Consider the following 17,569-nt stretch of genomic DNA (forward strand, 5'->3'; position numbering starts at 1 on the left):
TTAAGTGTGTAAGAAGTAAATTTGGTTTCAAGACATATAGGATTGGTGGTGGTGTTTTTTTCCAATGTCACTGGTTGCAACATGGATTGAAAGAAGTATTTTTATTTGGATATTGTATGATGTTTATGTTTTCATGGATTAAAAGAAGTCAATTTGGAAGAATTTATGTTTAATTTGGTTTTATTGTATGATTTTTATGTTTCACTGGATTGAAAAAAGTGAATTTGAAAGAATTTGTGTTTAATTTGGTTATTGTATGATAACTTTTAATTTTTATCAATTATGCATTTATAATTTAGCACAATATAGAACCACAGAAGGGTAAAATGGTCATTTTTATCATTCAGATAACAATTCAGAGGTTCCAACCAAACAACATGTTAAAAGTTTAAATCTTAAAAGTTTAGACTCTCTTAGAAATTCAGACTTCTTAAAAATTCTGATCTTAATAATTCAGATCCTACCAAACAGCCCCTTATTAGATTTTATGAATTTAGTAGTTAATACCAAGAAACTGCCTAAGATGGCCGTCCAAAATCATTAGGTCTGTTTTTGTTTCCTGTTGTTTTTTTTTCTTGAACGGTAAGTACAATATATTTATAAACTACTCCTAAATCTAAATTTATATATATATGTAGACTTGAACTCTCAACTTTAAGAAAAGATGACTACATCGATACGGCTTAGCTAGAATTTATTCATAAAGTAAACTAAGTACTCAACTCAACCCGTACTCCGAAACATCAATATATAAACAATAGATCTTCATTCTGTCTAGAAAAGGGGACCGAGTCAAACAAACTACATTACGTATGCCGGGAGTTGCATGGACTTTTAGTCGAGTCAAATCTTAATGAGGAGACTCTCTAATCCTGAATCACATATATAGTCATCTTTGTCCAGATCAGTTAATCATCAAATACACCCCCAGCCAGTCTTCCTAAAAAAGTTAGGTGTGCAGAAAGGAGAAAGATGAAAATTTCTGTAGCGAATCATGTTTTGTTAGTGTTAACTTTGACGATGATGTTGATAGTGAATGGTGATAAACAAGGGAGGCAAGAAATAGGACTAGGGGCGATTCTTGATATGAATTCAAGCCTCGGAAAGAGCATCCGGATCAGCATGTTGATGGCCATTGAAGATTCTCATATTGGAGACACTAACAACCCCATCATTATTGTCCCTCACTTTCGAGATTCCAAAAACGATAACATAGATGCTGCCTCAGCTGGTTCGTAACCACTAGTATTAGTATGTTTATGCCAAATGATTTTCATGCTGATCATGTGTTTTATGTCTCATATACAGCCATAGATCTTCTGAAAAATACTCAAGTTACAGCAATCGTTGGACCCCAACAATCGTCACAGACACAATTTTTACTTGATATTGCGCAAAGATCGAAGGTTCCCATCATATCTCCAGTAACCAACCCTAATATCTCTCCAATCCGAAACCCCTACTTCATCCGCATAGCACAAGCTTCCTCAACACAAGCACAACCCATTGCAGCTCTAGTCAAATCCTTCGACTGGAAGAAAGTGGTGTTTGTCTACGAAGATACTGATTTTGGAAGAGAACCCATTCCCTATTTATCAGATGCCATGGTAAACATTGGCACTGAGGTTATGTTCCGTACCCTTTTGTCTCCATCCTCATCGGATGATGAGATTCTGCTACAACTTCACAAATTAAAGACCATGCAAACTAGAGTTTTTGTGGTGCACATGTTACCGGATCTCGCTTCACGTTTCTTTAAGAAAGCAGACGAAGCTGGAATGATGGCTCAAGGATATGCATGGATCATCACTGATGTTCTCACCTGTTTCTTGCATCATGTGGAACCCCTTTCTTTACATTCTATGCAGGGTGTACTCGGTGTGAAGCCCTATATACCACAAACCAACAAGCTAACCAACTTTGAGAGAAGATGGAAGAGGAGGTTCCATAAAGAATACCCTGACACTGATCATAGAGTTGAGCTTGATATGTTTGGGATATGGACTTATGAATCTATTATTGGACTTGCTACAGCGTTAAAGAGAGTTGACACCGAATTAAGCACTACCTTTAAGAGATCAACGAACGCCTCGACAGACTTGGATGCCATTGGAACCTCAGAAATGGGACCGAAGTTCCTTTCAATGATCAGAGATACGAGGCATAGAGGGGTGAGTGGCGATTTCCAAGTGGTCAACGGACAGCTACAAATACCGGCATACCATATAGTGAATTTGATCGGGAATAAAGGGGAGAAACAAATTGGATTTTGGAGTTCAAGAAATGGAATATCAAATCGAATAATCAACAATGGAAGTTCAGATTACACGACTAACAAAGATAACTTAGGAGCCATCATATGGCCTGGAGATACTTCTGAATTCCCTAAAGGCGTATTCGGAATCCCAACAGGTGGCGACATCTTTTTAACAGTGGGAGTTCCAGCAAATGGTGGGTTCGTTGAGTTTATTGAAGCCGAAAAAGATCCTAACACTCAGGAAGTTAAAGCGAGTGGATTTGTCATAGATATCTTCAAAGCTGTCATAGATACATTGCCATATACTGTACACTACAACCTCACTCCATACGATGCTCCTGACTACAATGATCTTCTTCATCAAATTGTCCTTGGTGTAAGTACATGATTATGCATCGCATGTATGTATACCAACATAAGTTTTTAGTACTTACAAAATCTTCTTTCTTGTTTAAAATTGCACAGAATTTCGATATGGTGGCTGCTGACGTCACCATCAAGTGGAACAGATCACGGACTGTTGATTTCACTCTCGCATACTCAGAGTCCGGGGTATCGATGCTCGTTCCAGCTAAGGTTGATGATGGTAAAAACATTTGGATTTTCATGAGGCCACTTGAAACGAAGCTGTGGATAACAATCGGAGCACTTTTCATGTACACTGGAGTTGTAGTTTGGGTCATAGAGCATCGTGTAAACAAAGAATTTCGTGGTCCCCCTCATCAACAAATTGGGCTAGTCTTCTGGTTTTCGTTCTCCACTCTTTTTTTCGCACAGAGTAAGTTCCTATTCAATCAGGCCCTCAATGCTCCCTCACAAACTAAAAAAACACCCTCTCTTTAATATGTGATAAATATATAGAGAAAGGAATAAATAATCGTGACTCAAAAACTGCACACACATTCATAAAAACAAAAGGCTATATAAATAGCCACCACTAGATAATAGGACACATATTGACCAAGTATACTACCTTAAGCTACTCTAAACTTGGTCAAATATTCTTTTATACTCCTAGATAATAGGACACATATTATATTGAGTAAGTATACCAACTTTAAGCTACTCTAAACTTAGTCAACTATCATTTATTTAAATAGTAAATAAAACTTAAAGATCCATACCCATAACCAAATTTAATCATCAAAAATTACCCAACACATTTAAGTTATATTTCAAAATATGTCTGTTGTGTCATAGATGTATTAATAAGAAGGGCTTTTGACAAAAAGTCATTTAAGTTTGTCAGGTTTTGTTCGTTTTGTTCGTATGACGATTTTTTGTTTGTTAATGTCCAAAATTTTCCAAGTTTTTTTCACTTTTGTCCTTTTTAAAAATCTTTGATGTTTTTACCTTAAGTATATTTTTCAAATTTGCAAAAATAAACCTTAAGTTTATAAATCTTATATGTTTTTATCCTAAGTATGTTTTCGAAATTTGACATTAAAGTCCTTAAGTTTGTTATATTTTGTCGGTATTATCCCTAGACACCTACTATTATAGGTAGCAAGGGCAAAAATGAAAAAAAAAAAAAAAAACATGGAAAATTTTGGACATTAACGAATAAAAAATCGTCATAAGGACAAAACCAACAAAATTTGACAAACTTAAAGACTTTTAAGTCAAAAGCACTAATAAGAAAACAAATTAACATGGGAATACATAAATCTTGCAGAGGAGAAGATGGTATGCAACTTATCTAGATTTGTAGTGATGGTGTGGTTATTTGTGGTTCTGGTGCTGACGTCCAGCTACACAGCAAGCTTCGCGTCCATGTTAACAGTGCAAAAGCTCCAACCAACTGTTACGAATATATATGAACTCATAGCAAGAGGAGAGAACGTAGGATACCAAGATGGTTCCTATGTTAGAGATATGTTAAAGGACATGGGTTTTCCTAGTAGCAAGTTGAAGAATTACTCAAGCTTTCAAGAGTATGCGGATGCCCTTTCAAATGGAAGTAAAAACAATGGGGTTGCTGCGATCGTTGATGATGTCCCTTATCTAAAGATGTTGATGGCGAAGAACTGTAACAAGTATCTAATGGTGGGTCCGACTTACAAGTCGGCAGGATTTGGCTTTGTAAGTAGCGATTAACTAAACTCTACAATTCACATCGTTTAATCTTTTTTTTATAGGTAAATTAATAAGTTGGGGATATGATGAAGAACTAATCATGTTATGAATAGGCATTTCCAAAAGAATCGCGGCTGGTAGATGACTTCTCAAGAGGAATCTTGAAAGTGATAGAAGGACAAATGAGTGCCATATCAAACAAATGGTTTGGAGATGCAGCTCATTGCCCCGATCAAAATGCGGATGTTCAAACCTTTGATAAGCTAACAGTGGCTAGTTTCAAGGGTCTTTTTTGGATCTCGGGTTTGTCATCAACTTATGCGCTTGTCGTCTCTGTGTTTAAGTTCTTGTATGAAAAGAAGGAAATACTAATTTCACAAGAATCATTCTACCGGAAGATGACCTCAATAATACAAAGCTTTGATGAGGAGAAAGATAGAAAGCCGTCTGAAACAGGAACAATACATCCACTGCCAAGTCCAGCAATCAGTGTCGACCAAATTTAAGTTAATATATGTTTATTTATTTGTCCATTAACTAGTAACGCTTTGCATTGTATTAGTAAAAACCATGATTACAATTTACTAGTTTTTTTCAAAAAGACTTGATCTAATAAAGTAATGTTAAAAAAATGAGTAAATTACTGAAATCGTCCCTGTGGTTTGATAAAAATTGCACATTTGGTCTTTAACTTTTTTTTGTACTCGGATCGTCTCTATGGTTTGATTTTGTTGCGTTTTTCGTCCCTGTGGTTTGATTTTGTTGCATTTTTCGTCCCTTACATACATAAAGTTAGGGACCAAACATGCAATTTTTACCGAATCTTAGGGACGAAAAATGCAACAAAATCAAACCACAGGGACGATCCGAGTGCAAAAAAAAGTTAGAGACCAAACGTGCAATTTTTACCAAACCACAGAGACGATTTCAGTAATTTACTCTAAAAAAATAGACCGTATTAAGTAGTCAATGTCTAACCAATGTCAAACTGTTCAAAGTGCACATGGAACTAAAAATACTTTGGGTGTGTTGGGGTTGAATTTTGGACCTCATGTATGGAATTTCACTAGATAACCACTATCAATTAATGGTTACTTAAAAAGTTATAGGAAACTTGATATTTTGTTTCACTAATTGGTGAGTAAATTAGGGAAAAACAATGAAGGAGTCGTCGAATAATTTTTTTTTAAAAAAAAAGATAGTTTCGTCAAACTTTATTCAGAAAAAATAAAAGAATACAAAAGAGATTCCAAGAAAAATAAGAACATCTTAACAAGTTTCCAACCTATTCAAATCCAACTTTTCAACCACTTTCTAATTACCCTATACTCCCAAATTTTATTCCAAGAAACTCTAACTAACCCACATATAGTAACCCCAATAAAACCCTCAATATCTCCTAAGGCCATCTCCAGTGGATTAAACTCATGAAGAGTTGTATAGATTGTCATGTAGGAAAGAGAATATACACATTCAATTAATTATTAAAAAATTCATAAATTTTCATTACAGTTATATTGCAACGTTCAATGGCCATTGAACTCCACACTCTCTCTCCACTATATTATATTCACATTTTATCTATTAAACTCTCATACAACTCTCATTGTGGATGGCCTAAACTCCAAGCACTTATTAAGAAGTCGTCGAATAATATTATAAACATAGAATATGCTACTCAAAAAAATATTTGATATTTAACATGATTCTTCCAATTTAAAGACATCAACAATCTATGAATTTTATAGAGTTTAATGGATTGTCATATCACTCATTAAACATTTATACGACAACACTCACAATCCATTAAACACATATTCAACCCTAATCACAATTTTATTCATTCTATTCAACCATTCAGTTATAATTCAACTCTACTATATGCCATCATCCACAACTATTGGACTCATATTCAATCTTAGTCATTACCATATTCAACTCTTATACTACTTGTATTGAGAATGCACTAAATGGAGAATCACCCCTGTTTGATATCTTTTGAAATATATTATAAAATTTATTAATAATTTTGCAAGAACAATTGTCTAATATTTAGTTTTATTTTACTGATAAAATATTATACACAAATTTTAAAATATCAAACAAGAATATATTGACTTAAGCCAAAATCTATGTAAAATGGTTAATGTGAATATAGCCCAACAAACTATTAGGTTCTATTTTAAATTGTACTTCATTTTTTTTATTTGGTAATTTAAAGACATAAAGTCTATTTTTTAACTGCTAAAAAAAGTCAGTAATTTGTAATTGACCGTTTATTTGATGATGTGATTTTTTTCACTAAAAAGGAATTTAAACTAAATTCCACCTCAAGTATATATCCAAGTCAAGATATCACCACCGTTACCATCAATATTTAACTTTTGAAGCTATGCAAAAACTTTAGAATAATATGTGGGAAGTGGGAACCTGTAAAATAATATGTTAATCATATTGATGCCTGTTTGGAATTAAAATAGATACAACGTCGATAATGCTAATACCGGAAATTTATACCACAATGATGGTGATGATGATGGTCAATCTGAATCCGAAGAAAGTAAGGCTTGTTCATTTAAATCATTCATGGCTTGTAACGCCCAAGAATATAAATAAAGTTATGATCCAAAAACTACAACGTTTGATTCGATAGATGGGAGAAATTCTTGAGTAAAACATCTCTGAGCATTCACAGAGTGGTGTGCATTTGAAGGAAATTACGGGAGGTACCAAGGGTACCTCCAAGATAACGACCCCGGGCGAAAGATGGTACCACACAAGTGAAGAATAGTGGGTTACATAATCCTCTCTCTCTCTCTCTCTCTCTCTCTCTCTCTCTCTCTCTCTCTCTCTCTCTCTCTCTCTCTCTCTCTCTCTCATTTATTCTTTATGCATAAACACATTGTTCTATATGTTTTTAATCGAGTAGGTTATAGATGTGAAAAAATAATGTTTTCATGTGTCGAGGTTATAAAAAATAGAAGACAGATGATAGAGAAAATTTTATATGGAGCTAACGTAATAGTGGGTTAGAAAACGCACTTCTTCTGTGATTTTTCTAAAACTTTTTTTATAGTTTCTCATAAGTTTTTGAAAAATGTTCTACTATTGGAGAATAATTTTTTTAACAGGTCACTCCAAACAATTATTATTATTTAATATTTTAGTTTTTCTTCTAAGCTATTTTTATATTTCATCCATTAGAGGACCTACATGTATGCCCCTTCAATTCTGGAGCTTCGTGAGAAAAAAAAATAAGAAATTTTTTGACTTAGTTTATTTTTTCTGGCATGTTACTCTTTAAAATCATATGTGATACCCCTTACATTTGTTACTCTTAAAATCATATGTGATACCTTTACATTTTGTTGGTTCACTATTAATCCCTACATTTTAGTTTTTTTTTGTTAGTTATACAATTGATTTAATAAACATAAAATGAATATATTTTATGAAAACTTATATTATTTAAAAGTAAGTGTCAAAACATTCAAAATTAAAAAATATCAAAATATAAAATATTAGATTTATAATATTTTATCATTTATATATATATATATATATATATATATATATATATATATATATATATATATCATCTTTTATAGTTTTACAAAAAAAATACCGGACAAAGTTATGTTAGTAAAATTATAAATTATATGTGGGGCATAATTATAACGTCCAAAAAATTATAAAGTAAAAATTTCATTTTTAAGTCAACCAAAAACACCATTTAACCATTTCAATCATTAAAAAATTATATCAGAGTAAAATAGTTAATAGAGTACAATTTCAAAATCATAGGTGGATGCGTTGCGATGAAGTCGGACCCTTCCATTTTGAACCCAAAGAACCTGAAATCATAACCATAAAAACCGTAAGCACAAAGCTTAGCGAGTTTCCCAAAATACCTCATATCATACATATATGCTAGCTTAAATCTGTGTCGGGTCTATTCCACCCTCGATTCTATTGCAACTTATATGTCAGCACAAGGCTGTACCGGGTCTATTTCACCTCCAGGTTTATTTCACCCACGAGTCTATTTCAACTCATATGTCAGCTCAAAGTTGTACCATGTCTATTTCACCCTCGGGTCTATTTCAACTCATATGTTAGCACAAGGTTGTACCGGGTATATTTCACCCCACATACATATAGCAAACATGCACACATGCATACAACACATACAACATGAGTCACAAAGACTACAAGCACATACTACAACATAATCCAATGGGTCGGTAGTGGTACCTTTGACACGCAACTAATGTGAGGAGACTTACCTCAGTCCGAATAAGTAGCTGAATAGATCTCTTCTTCGAATATCAGCTCTAACTGTCACCTATTCATCAAATAGTGACCAATCCAAAATAAAACTCAAAATACCCAAAATACCCTTAGGTCAAATTTGGTAAAATCCTGGTCAAAGTCAAAAGCCAAACATGGTCAACACAGCTGAGTACGCTCAGCGTACTCAACTTGTATGCTTGGCGTACACGAGTTTGACCAGGAACGTGATGGTTGACCAGGAACGCCCAGCGTTCCTAGGGGGCGCCCAACATTCACGACTAAATCTTTCTCCTTCTTATTAAGAGCTTAATCCTTAAGCTCTTTTGCCCTTATATATCTAGCCCTTATATATCTAGCCCTAAAATAACGTCCTTAACCATCAAGTTTCCAACTTTATGGTGTTGCATGACCATCAAGTGCTCAAACACAAAAACTCTAACTACTTAACCCATTAAGACCTTGTAACTCATACATGGGGGAAAACTTACAACCAAGATCACATTTTTATGCTTCTAAATTCTCCAAAATGTTTGAAATGACATCTTATATGGATTAGAGTAATCCATACTCATAATACCAAGCTTATGGGACCAAAAGAACACAATTTCATGGCTAAACAAGATCTAATCAATGCTTCATCAAGTTCAGAGCTTTTTACGTTCAAAAGGTGCCAAATGATGTTGTTATTTTGGATCCAAAGCGTTTCACTCCTCCAAAATGATATTCTCTTCTTTCTCCCTCCTTTAAGATAACCAAAACACACTCTAAGTCTAAAAAACAATCTCAAATGGATTAGGGTTTGCAAAGGTAAAAGTTGGGGATTGTGACATCCCCATTTTTCGCAACCAGAAAAGACCGATTTCGTTTATGCTTTTATAATAAAACCAGAGTATTCTTTCAAAGAAAATCGTTGCGGAATTTGTTCCCAAAACAAAATATGATAAAATTCATCAAAGCATTTCTTAAAGAAATGTATTTTCATTACATTACAAAACCCGGGATGTCATCATCAATACATATCAAAAGCATAAACATAACATCATGGCCACAAAAATTGGCCTCAAAACATCATAGGCCACACAACATTCTATTTATTTTCTATAAATCCATAATCTTCCGTCAGATCATCCAACTATGCTTTTGTCAATACCTGTAATACAAGAAACTGAGTGGGTCGGGATGGGGAGCCTAGTGAGCATATAGGGTTTTCAAACCAATATACATAAGCTTATTATTGTTTTCATCAAATCATTAATCCGATTATCCGTTCCCGTTATCCTCAATTTACATCTCTAAAGCATCTAGAAAAAGGGACCTAGCCTAAGGATTTTTTTTCTTCGGGGTGACAACACTGCTTAGGGGATTCCTCAACAATATATATCAAATTAGACAACCATGGGGGGATGGAGTACATCTTCAAAAACACCTACAGGTTGAGAGTCTGCTAGCGTTCCACTGGACTGTCTAGAAAAGTCTGTGGTCGTCATCTATACTCCGCTAGATGACTGGATCATCTTAAACATCATAAACATCGAGGCCTCTCATCATTTTATCACACATCATCTATTTCATCTACCCATGTTCTACCCAACATATTTGTAGATATAATATACATACACAGTCTAGATCTGCAAAACAAAGTTTACATCTTTCATCCAGCACAACTTTCAAAGCATAAAATACATATATACAGTCTAGATTTGAAAAACATTGTTTACATCTTTCATCCAGCATAACTTTCAAAGAATAAAATACATAAACAATCTAGATCTAAAGAAAAAGTTTAGATATGAGATAAGAAAGTGTAGATCTGAAGGAAAAAAGTTTCAGATCTGAAAGAAAAGTCTTAGATCTGAAAGATAAATTGTAGATCCGAAGGAAAAAGTTTCAGATCCGAAAGAAAGAAGCATAGATCTTTCATTCAACAACATCTCAAGTAAACAGCTAACATATACATATACACATAGCACATAAAATACTTCATATCTATGTGTAAGATGAAATTGACTATACACTCACCTGATAAGGTGGTGATTCCAACTTGGACAGCGCTTCGCTTCGACGAAACCGGGAGGTTTGCTTGAAAACCAGACTCTACGGGGAAAGAGCTTCTAAACCGAAAAACTCTTTTTCTTGGAGCCTTCTGGTGCTCTGGGGCTTTCTTCAAGTTCTAGGGAAGTTTCCTAGGCTTTTGGGGGTGTTTTGGGAGGTTTAGTGAGTGAGTAGAGAGAAGAAGAAGTGGGTTTTGGTATGAAAAATGAAGGAACTCTCGAGGGGTATTTATAAGCTGAAAAAAGGGTGAACTCGTCGAGTTTCTGGACCAACTCGTCGAGTTTCTGACCCCCAACTCATCGAGTTGCTAGTCCAACTCGTCGATTTGGTGCCACGTTTCATCATCAGATTGCGCCATGTCACCCACTTCGCTGCAGTACCCTGCCGACTTCTAAACCCCATAACTTTTGCATACGAGCTTCGTTTGGATGTTCTTTATATCTATGCGTAGGTAATGACAAGATCTACAACTTTCCTTTTAACCTCATCATCTAATTCTCGACCGATTTGTAAATTTAAGAGTATGAGAAGATTACATTGTTAAACGACCGTATAAAATTCATAACTTCTACATACGGAATCCGTTCCGTCTGTCTTTTCATTGTTGAGCTCATATTAATGAGATCTTCAATTCTCATTTAGTTTGTGTCGGCTAAAAATTGTTCGATCTACAATTCAAACTCTGGGTTGTGCACTGCTGATTCGGAACTTAGAAAAATCATAACTTCCTCATAAGAAGTCAGATTTGGGCGTTCTTTTTATGAACGCTCTTGGTTTAACGAGCACTAAGAATTTCGTTTAGATCTCTAGGGATAAAAAGTCATCTATCATAAATTCACTATTTACGTCACGCAGTGTCGTGCCGGTTCTGTCGCGAAACTTTGACAGGCCATAACTTCTACGTTATAACTGGATTTTGACGTTCTTTATATGTCCGAAATCCTTGTCACGACCACTACAACTTCCTTCATCAATATCGGGCTTATCTAACATTTTATTTTTTATGCTTATTTTATTACATCTTTACAAACAAGTATATAATCACATAAAAGCACATAATTCACATAATATTCAAGTAATTCATCTTTATTACTTTAAAATTAGTTATAGTGGTTGACCTAGACTATTACATCATCATTAATGCTTAGCCTAGAAACACGGGCGTTACAATTCTCTCCCCCTTAGGATGATTCCGTCCCAGAATCATGCATCATCATACAAATACGGATAGCGACTCATCATTTCAATCTCTGTTTCCCAGGTGAGACTTGGCACATTCGTATGTTTCCATTGCATAAGCACTTAGTCGACCATGTTACGTCGCAACTTCTTAGTCTTACGGTCAACAATCACTTTTGGTTCTTCAATTAGCCACTAATTTTCATCCATCCTTAACTCATAAATTGGAATTATTTCGGGAACTTCTCCCGTGAACTTCCTCAAATAATATACATGGAAAGTGTTATGAATACCATCTAGGTCTTCAGGCAATTCTAGTTTGTAGGCTTGGTTCCCAATCCTCTGAATAACTTTGAACGGTCCAATAAACCTTGGACTTGACTTTCCTCTTTCCCAAATCTTATCAGTCCTTTCCATGGTGAGACTTTAAGCAAAACCGAATCCCCAACTTCGAATGTCACCTGTCGTCTCTTCTTGTCAGCACAACTCTTTTGACAATCCTGAGTCGTAACATCCTTTCCCTATTTATCTTCAACTTTTCAACAGTCTGATGGACTATCTCGGGGCCAATAAACTACTTTTCTCCAGCCTCAAGCCAACATGACGACGTACGACGCTTTTGTCTGTACAAGGCTTGATAAGGTGCATTCTTAACGCTGGAATGGTAACTATTGTTGTAGGAAAAATCTACCAAAGGTAAGTTTTCACCCCAGTTACCTTGGAATTCCAAGGTACATGCTCTCAGCATACCTTCAAGTGTTTGAATCATTCTTTTTCTCTGACCATCGGTCTGCGGATGATAGGCTATACTTAAACACAACTTCGTATCTAATTCCTCTTGTAGACTTCTCCAAAACCTTGATGTGAAATGACTATCATGATCCAAGACAATCGTTAAAGGTACACCGTGAAGTCTTACTACCTCCTTCACATAAGCATTTGTAAGCTTTTCCATAGACCTTTTTCATTGGTTGCTATGAAGTTTTCACCCTTAGTGAACCGATCAACAACCACCCAAATCATGTCATGGCTATCCTTCGTTCTGTGCAGTTTAGTGACAAAATCCATGGTGATGTCTCCCCACTTACCCATAGGTACATGTAAAGGTTCTAAACTCCCGTATGGAATCTGATGTTGTACCTTAAATCTCGCACAGGTTACGCACTCGGCCACATACTTCGCAACATCGATCTTCATCGTCGGCTACCAGTAGTAAGGTTTTAGATCCCTATACATTTTTGTGTTTCCAGGATGAACTGAATACATGGTATTGTGAGCTTCTTCCATCAGAAGATCACTTATTCCTCTCGTCTTAAGTGCCCAAATCCTATCTTGGAATACCTTCAATTCTTGATTATTTGTACCGAACACCAATGTTTTGCCCAAATGTTCCTCCCTTCGGTCATTTTTCTTTGAAGCTTCTTCCTGATCCTTCTTGATGCTTTCCATAATCATTGAGACAACTTCAATTCTTAATGCTTTTGGCCTTCTCCTTTCAACACTCACTTTTCGGCTTAAAGCTTCAGGTACGACATTTGCTTTACCAGGATGGTAGAGTATCTCATAGTTGTAATCCTTAAACAACTCTATCCAGCAACGTTGTCTCGTATTCAATTCCTTCTGATTGAAGAGATACTGAATACTTTTATGATCAATGAAAAGTTTGCACTTCGTGCCGTAAAGATAATGCCACCATATCTTTAGTGCAATGACTATCACTTCCAATCTCCAGATCATGAGTGGGGTAGTTCTTTTGTGTTCTTTCAATTGTCTCGATGCATATGCTATCACTTTTTCCCTATGGGTTAGAACACAAACCAACCCAGCCCCAGATGCATCACTACAGACTACGAAGTCTTCAACTCCGTTCTCGGAAACACCAACAAGACATGGCTTGTATAATAACTCCCTATGTTATCTCTTCATCCTAGGTAATAGTCGTAACTATTATGTTTCCTTCGAATGAGTATCTAACTTTTGGAATTCTTGTCTGTAGGAGGTGCTCGATCTTGCACCCGCTCCCTATCCCATGTTGAACTTTCAATTGTTACCTTCAAGTCACAATCTCGATCCTTATTGGAGACTCTTCCTTCTTTTTAACAACTTAATATATGTTCTTTCCTTCGATTACCATAGTAGATTGATGGTTCATCTTCTAATGACCTCCCATCTTATTATGTATTGCTTAGACACAAGTCATTTAGAGTCGAATTTCTAAACGTAATATACCTTCCTTCTTGTTCCAATGTGATAATATCATATTCTAGCATGTAGTACTTCTAGATACAAGCTTCTTACTATAACAATGATTGCGATACTTCAATCTTCTAGTTTGAGTGGAATAATACATCGGACTTGGTTCTCTGAACCACATTACTAACTCATATTGGTCAGACTCGATTCGATATGACCTGTTGGTTCAGAATAACAATCATCTTCTTAGTCATTACCAAAACGATGGTAACGATAGATATGAACAAAACGGAATCAATTACTAGCTTCTTGGTAACCTTGTGACCTTTCCTAATCCAAGTGCGAGTCCGGTGCTTTCGGTAGTATAGGCCTCTACTACCATTCACACCTACTCATAATCGTCCCAAGTATTGTCTTGCAGTTTTCCAAGTCACTATTCAAGAATTTCACATAATCATTTAACACGTCAGATAACAAAACCATGGTTTATATTAATTTTTGAGATGATTACATACACGTTCTAGTTCACCCAATATTGTGCCTCTAAGAGGCTACACCACATGTTACTACGGCTACTTCATATCTTGATCTTCGGATATAAAATCCTCACGCATGATTCCTTGCATTGTCACCTTCTTCATCAAGGATTTTTGCGATGCTTTCTGGCTTTGGAGGTGCATTCAATCTTGCTGCTTCATTTATCTTCGGGCAGTCCCTAGATAAATGTCCTCCTTCCCTACATTCATAACAAACCCTCTTAGTAAATGTACACTCATCGGTGTAATGCCAAGTCTCTCCACACTTGAAACAATTCACCTTTCTGCCATATTTTCCAGAGCGTTTATTTTTGCACTTCTCGTGCCATTTACCTTTACCCCCTTGTTTGTTAGACTTTGAGGACATGTTGCTCTTGTTGGACCTTGAAGACCCCTCAAATTTCCTCCTCTTGCCAACTTCAACCTTGTTGGGGGTCCTATCGTTGATCATTTCTTCAATAGACTTAGCAACCCAGATGGTTGTCTCAAGAGTAGGTGTCTGGTGTACTGGCACAGTAAGTTCATCCTTACTTTGTTGAAGTAAACGCCTTGTCTCTTCCATCTATTGATCCAACATCATCCGCACCATCGCATGTACTCCTATCATCGTGATTGGCTCAAGTGCAGCTGCTACTTCTGGTGCTCTCTCAATTACTTATGGCTCAGGCTGCGGGTTATCCGCTTCGAGTGCTCACCATGTCGATTTATCCACTAAAATCAAACGTTTGGTGTGTAGTGATGAGAATTTAGATAGAAAAGATTTATTTATGATAGACATATAAATCTCCTTATCACTCCAAAAAGTTACATGCCAGTTCTAATACCGTAATCAAACGGTTAGAAAACTGTACACATAAAATTTCCAGATCCGGTCGGCAACAGACCACAGAATCGAACAAATAATAGCATATACAACAAACACATAGCATTTAGCACATAAAAGCATTTTAGGAATCTTTCCTAAAATAAACTAGTGCTCGTGTGTCTAAATTATAGAAGACATTCATCCCACAATCATCGCTTAGCATTCTAAGTTTAAGTCTAGAAATCCTACAAATTCCTAGTGCTCTGATACCAACTGTGACATCCCTATTTTTCGTGGCCAGAAAAGACTGATTCCGTCTATGATTTTATAATAAAAATCAAAGTATTCTTTCAAAGAAAATTGTTGCAGAATTTGTTTCCAAAACAAAATATGATAAAATTCATCAAAGCATTTCTTAAAGAAATGTATTTTCATTACATTAGAAAACTCGGGATGTCATCCTCGATACATATCAAAAGCATAAACATAACATCATGGCCACAAAAATTGGCCATACAACATTCTACTTATTTTCTATAAATCCATAATCTTCTGTCAGATCATCCAACTATGCTTTTGTCACTACCTGTAATACAAGAAAATGAGTGGGTCGGGCTGGGGAGTCTAGTGAGCATATAGGGTTTTCAACCAACAATAAATAAGTTTATTATTGTTTTCATCAAATCATTAATCCGATTACCCGTTCTCGTTATCCTCACTTTACGTCCCTAAAGCATCTATAAAAAGGGACCTAGCCTAAGGATTTTTTTTCTTCGGGGTGACAACACTGCTTAGGGGATTCCTCAGCAATATATGTCAAATTAGGCAACCATGGGGGGTGGAGTACATCTTCAAAAACACCTACAGGTTGCGAGCCTGCTAGCGTTCCATTGGACTGCCTAGAAAAGTCTGTGGTCGTCATCTATACTCCGCTAGATGACTGGATCATCTTAAACATCATAAACATCGAGGCCTCTCATCATTTTATCACACATCATGTATTTCATCTACCCATGTTCTACCTAGCATATTTGTATATATAATATACATACACAGTCCAGATCTGAAAAACAAAGTTTACATCTTTCATCCAGCATAACTTTCAAAGCATAAAATACATATACAGTCTAGATCTGAAAAATAATGCTTACATCTTTCATCCAACATAACTTTCAAAGCATAAAATACATAAACAGTCTAGATCTGAAGAAAAAGTTTAGACCTGAGATGAGAAAGTGTAGATCTGAAAGGAAAAAGTTTCAGATCTGAAAGAAAAGTCTTAGATCTGAAAGATAAAGTGTATATCTTAAGGAAAAAGTTTCAGATCTGAAAGAAAGAAGCATAGATCATTCATTCAGCAACATCTCAAGTAAACAGCTAACATATACATATACACATAGCACATAAAATACTTCATATCTATGTGTAAGATTAAAGTAACAATACACTCACCTGGTAAGATGGTGATTCCAACTTGGACAACGCTTCGCTTCGACGAAACTGGGAGGTTTGCTTGAAAACCGAGCTCTACGGGGGCAGAGCTTCTAAACTGAAAAACTCTTTTTCTTGGAGCCTTCTGTCGCTCCTGGGCTTTCTTCAAGTTCTAGGGAAGTTTCCTAGGCTTTTGGGGGTGTTTTGGGAGGTTTAAAGAGTGAGTAGAGAGAAGAAGAAGTGGGTTTTGGTATGAAAAATGAAGGAACTCTCGGGGGGTATTTATAGGCTGAAAAAGGGTGAACTCGTCGAGTTTTTGGCCCAGCTCGTCGAGTTTCTGACCCCCAACTCGTCGAGTTGCTTGTCCAACTCGTCGAGTTGGTGCCACGTTTTGTCATCAGATTGTGCCACGTCACCCACTTCGCTGCAGCACCCTGCTGACTTCTAAACCCCATAACTTTCGCATACAAGATTCGTTTTCGACGTTCTTTATATCCACGCGTAGGTAATGACAAGATCTACAACTTTCCTTTTCACCCCATCAGCTAATTCTTGACCGATTTTTAAATTTAATAGTATGAGAATATTACACTGTTAAACGACCGTGTAGAATTCATAACTTCTACATGCGGACGCCGTTTTCGTCTGTCTTTTTATCGTTGAGTTCATATTAATGAGATCTTCAATTCTCATTTAGTTTGTATCGGCTAAAAATCGTTCTATCTACAATTCGAACTCCAGGATGTG

The 17,569-nt window shown here is 35.9% G+C and overlaps 1 protein-coding gene across 2 annotated transcripts; it reads left to right on the forward strand.

Annotated features, from left to right (window-relative positions):
- Positions 1 to 684: 684 nt before the first annotated feature.
- Positions 685 to 4,936, forward strand: LOC145057334 (glutamate receptor 2.7-like). 2 transcript variants are annotated; one of them, XM_079005149.1, is made up of 5 exons: positions 685 to 1,231; positions 1,309 to 2,633; positions 2,723 to 3,035; positions 3,933 to 4,303; positions 4,396 to 4,580. In XM_079005149.1, the coding sequence occupies exons 1-5, from the start codon at positions 973 to 975 to the stop codon at positions 4,402 to 4,404; spliced, it is 2,277 nt and encodes a 758-aa protein (XP_078861275.1). In that variant the 5' UTR covers positions 685 to 972; the 3' UTR covers positions 4,405 to 4,580. The 2 variants fall into 2 exon arrangements, with proteins under 2 accessions (XP_078861275.1, XP_078861274.1); XM_079005148.1 differs by having other exon boundaries at positions 687 to 1,231; positions 3,933 to 4,339; positions 4,447 to 4,936.
- The last annotated feature ends 12,633 nt before the right edge of the window (positions 4,937 to 17,569 follow it).

Source organism: Lactuca serriola, chromosome 6 (genome assembly GCF_051521515.1).
Source record: "Lactuca serriola cultivar US96UC23 chromosome 6, Lser_US96UC23_V15, whole genome shotgun sequence".
NCBI lineage: Eukaryota > Viridiplantae > Streptophyta > Magnoliopsida > Asterales > Asteraceae > Lactuca > Lactuca serriola.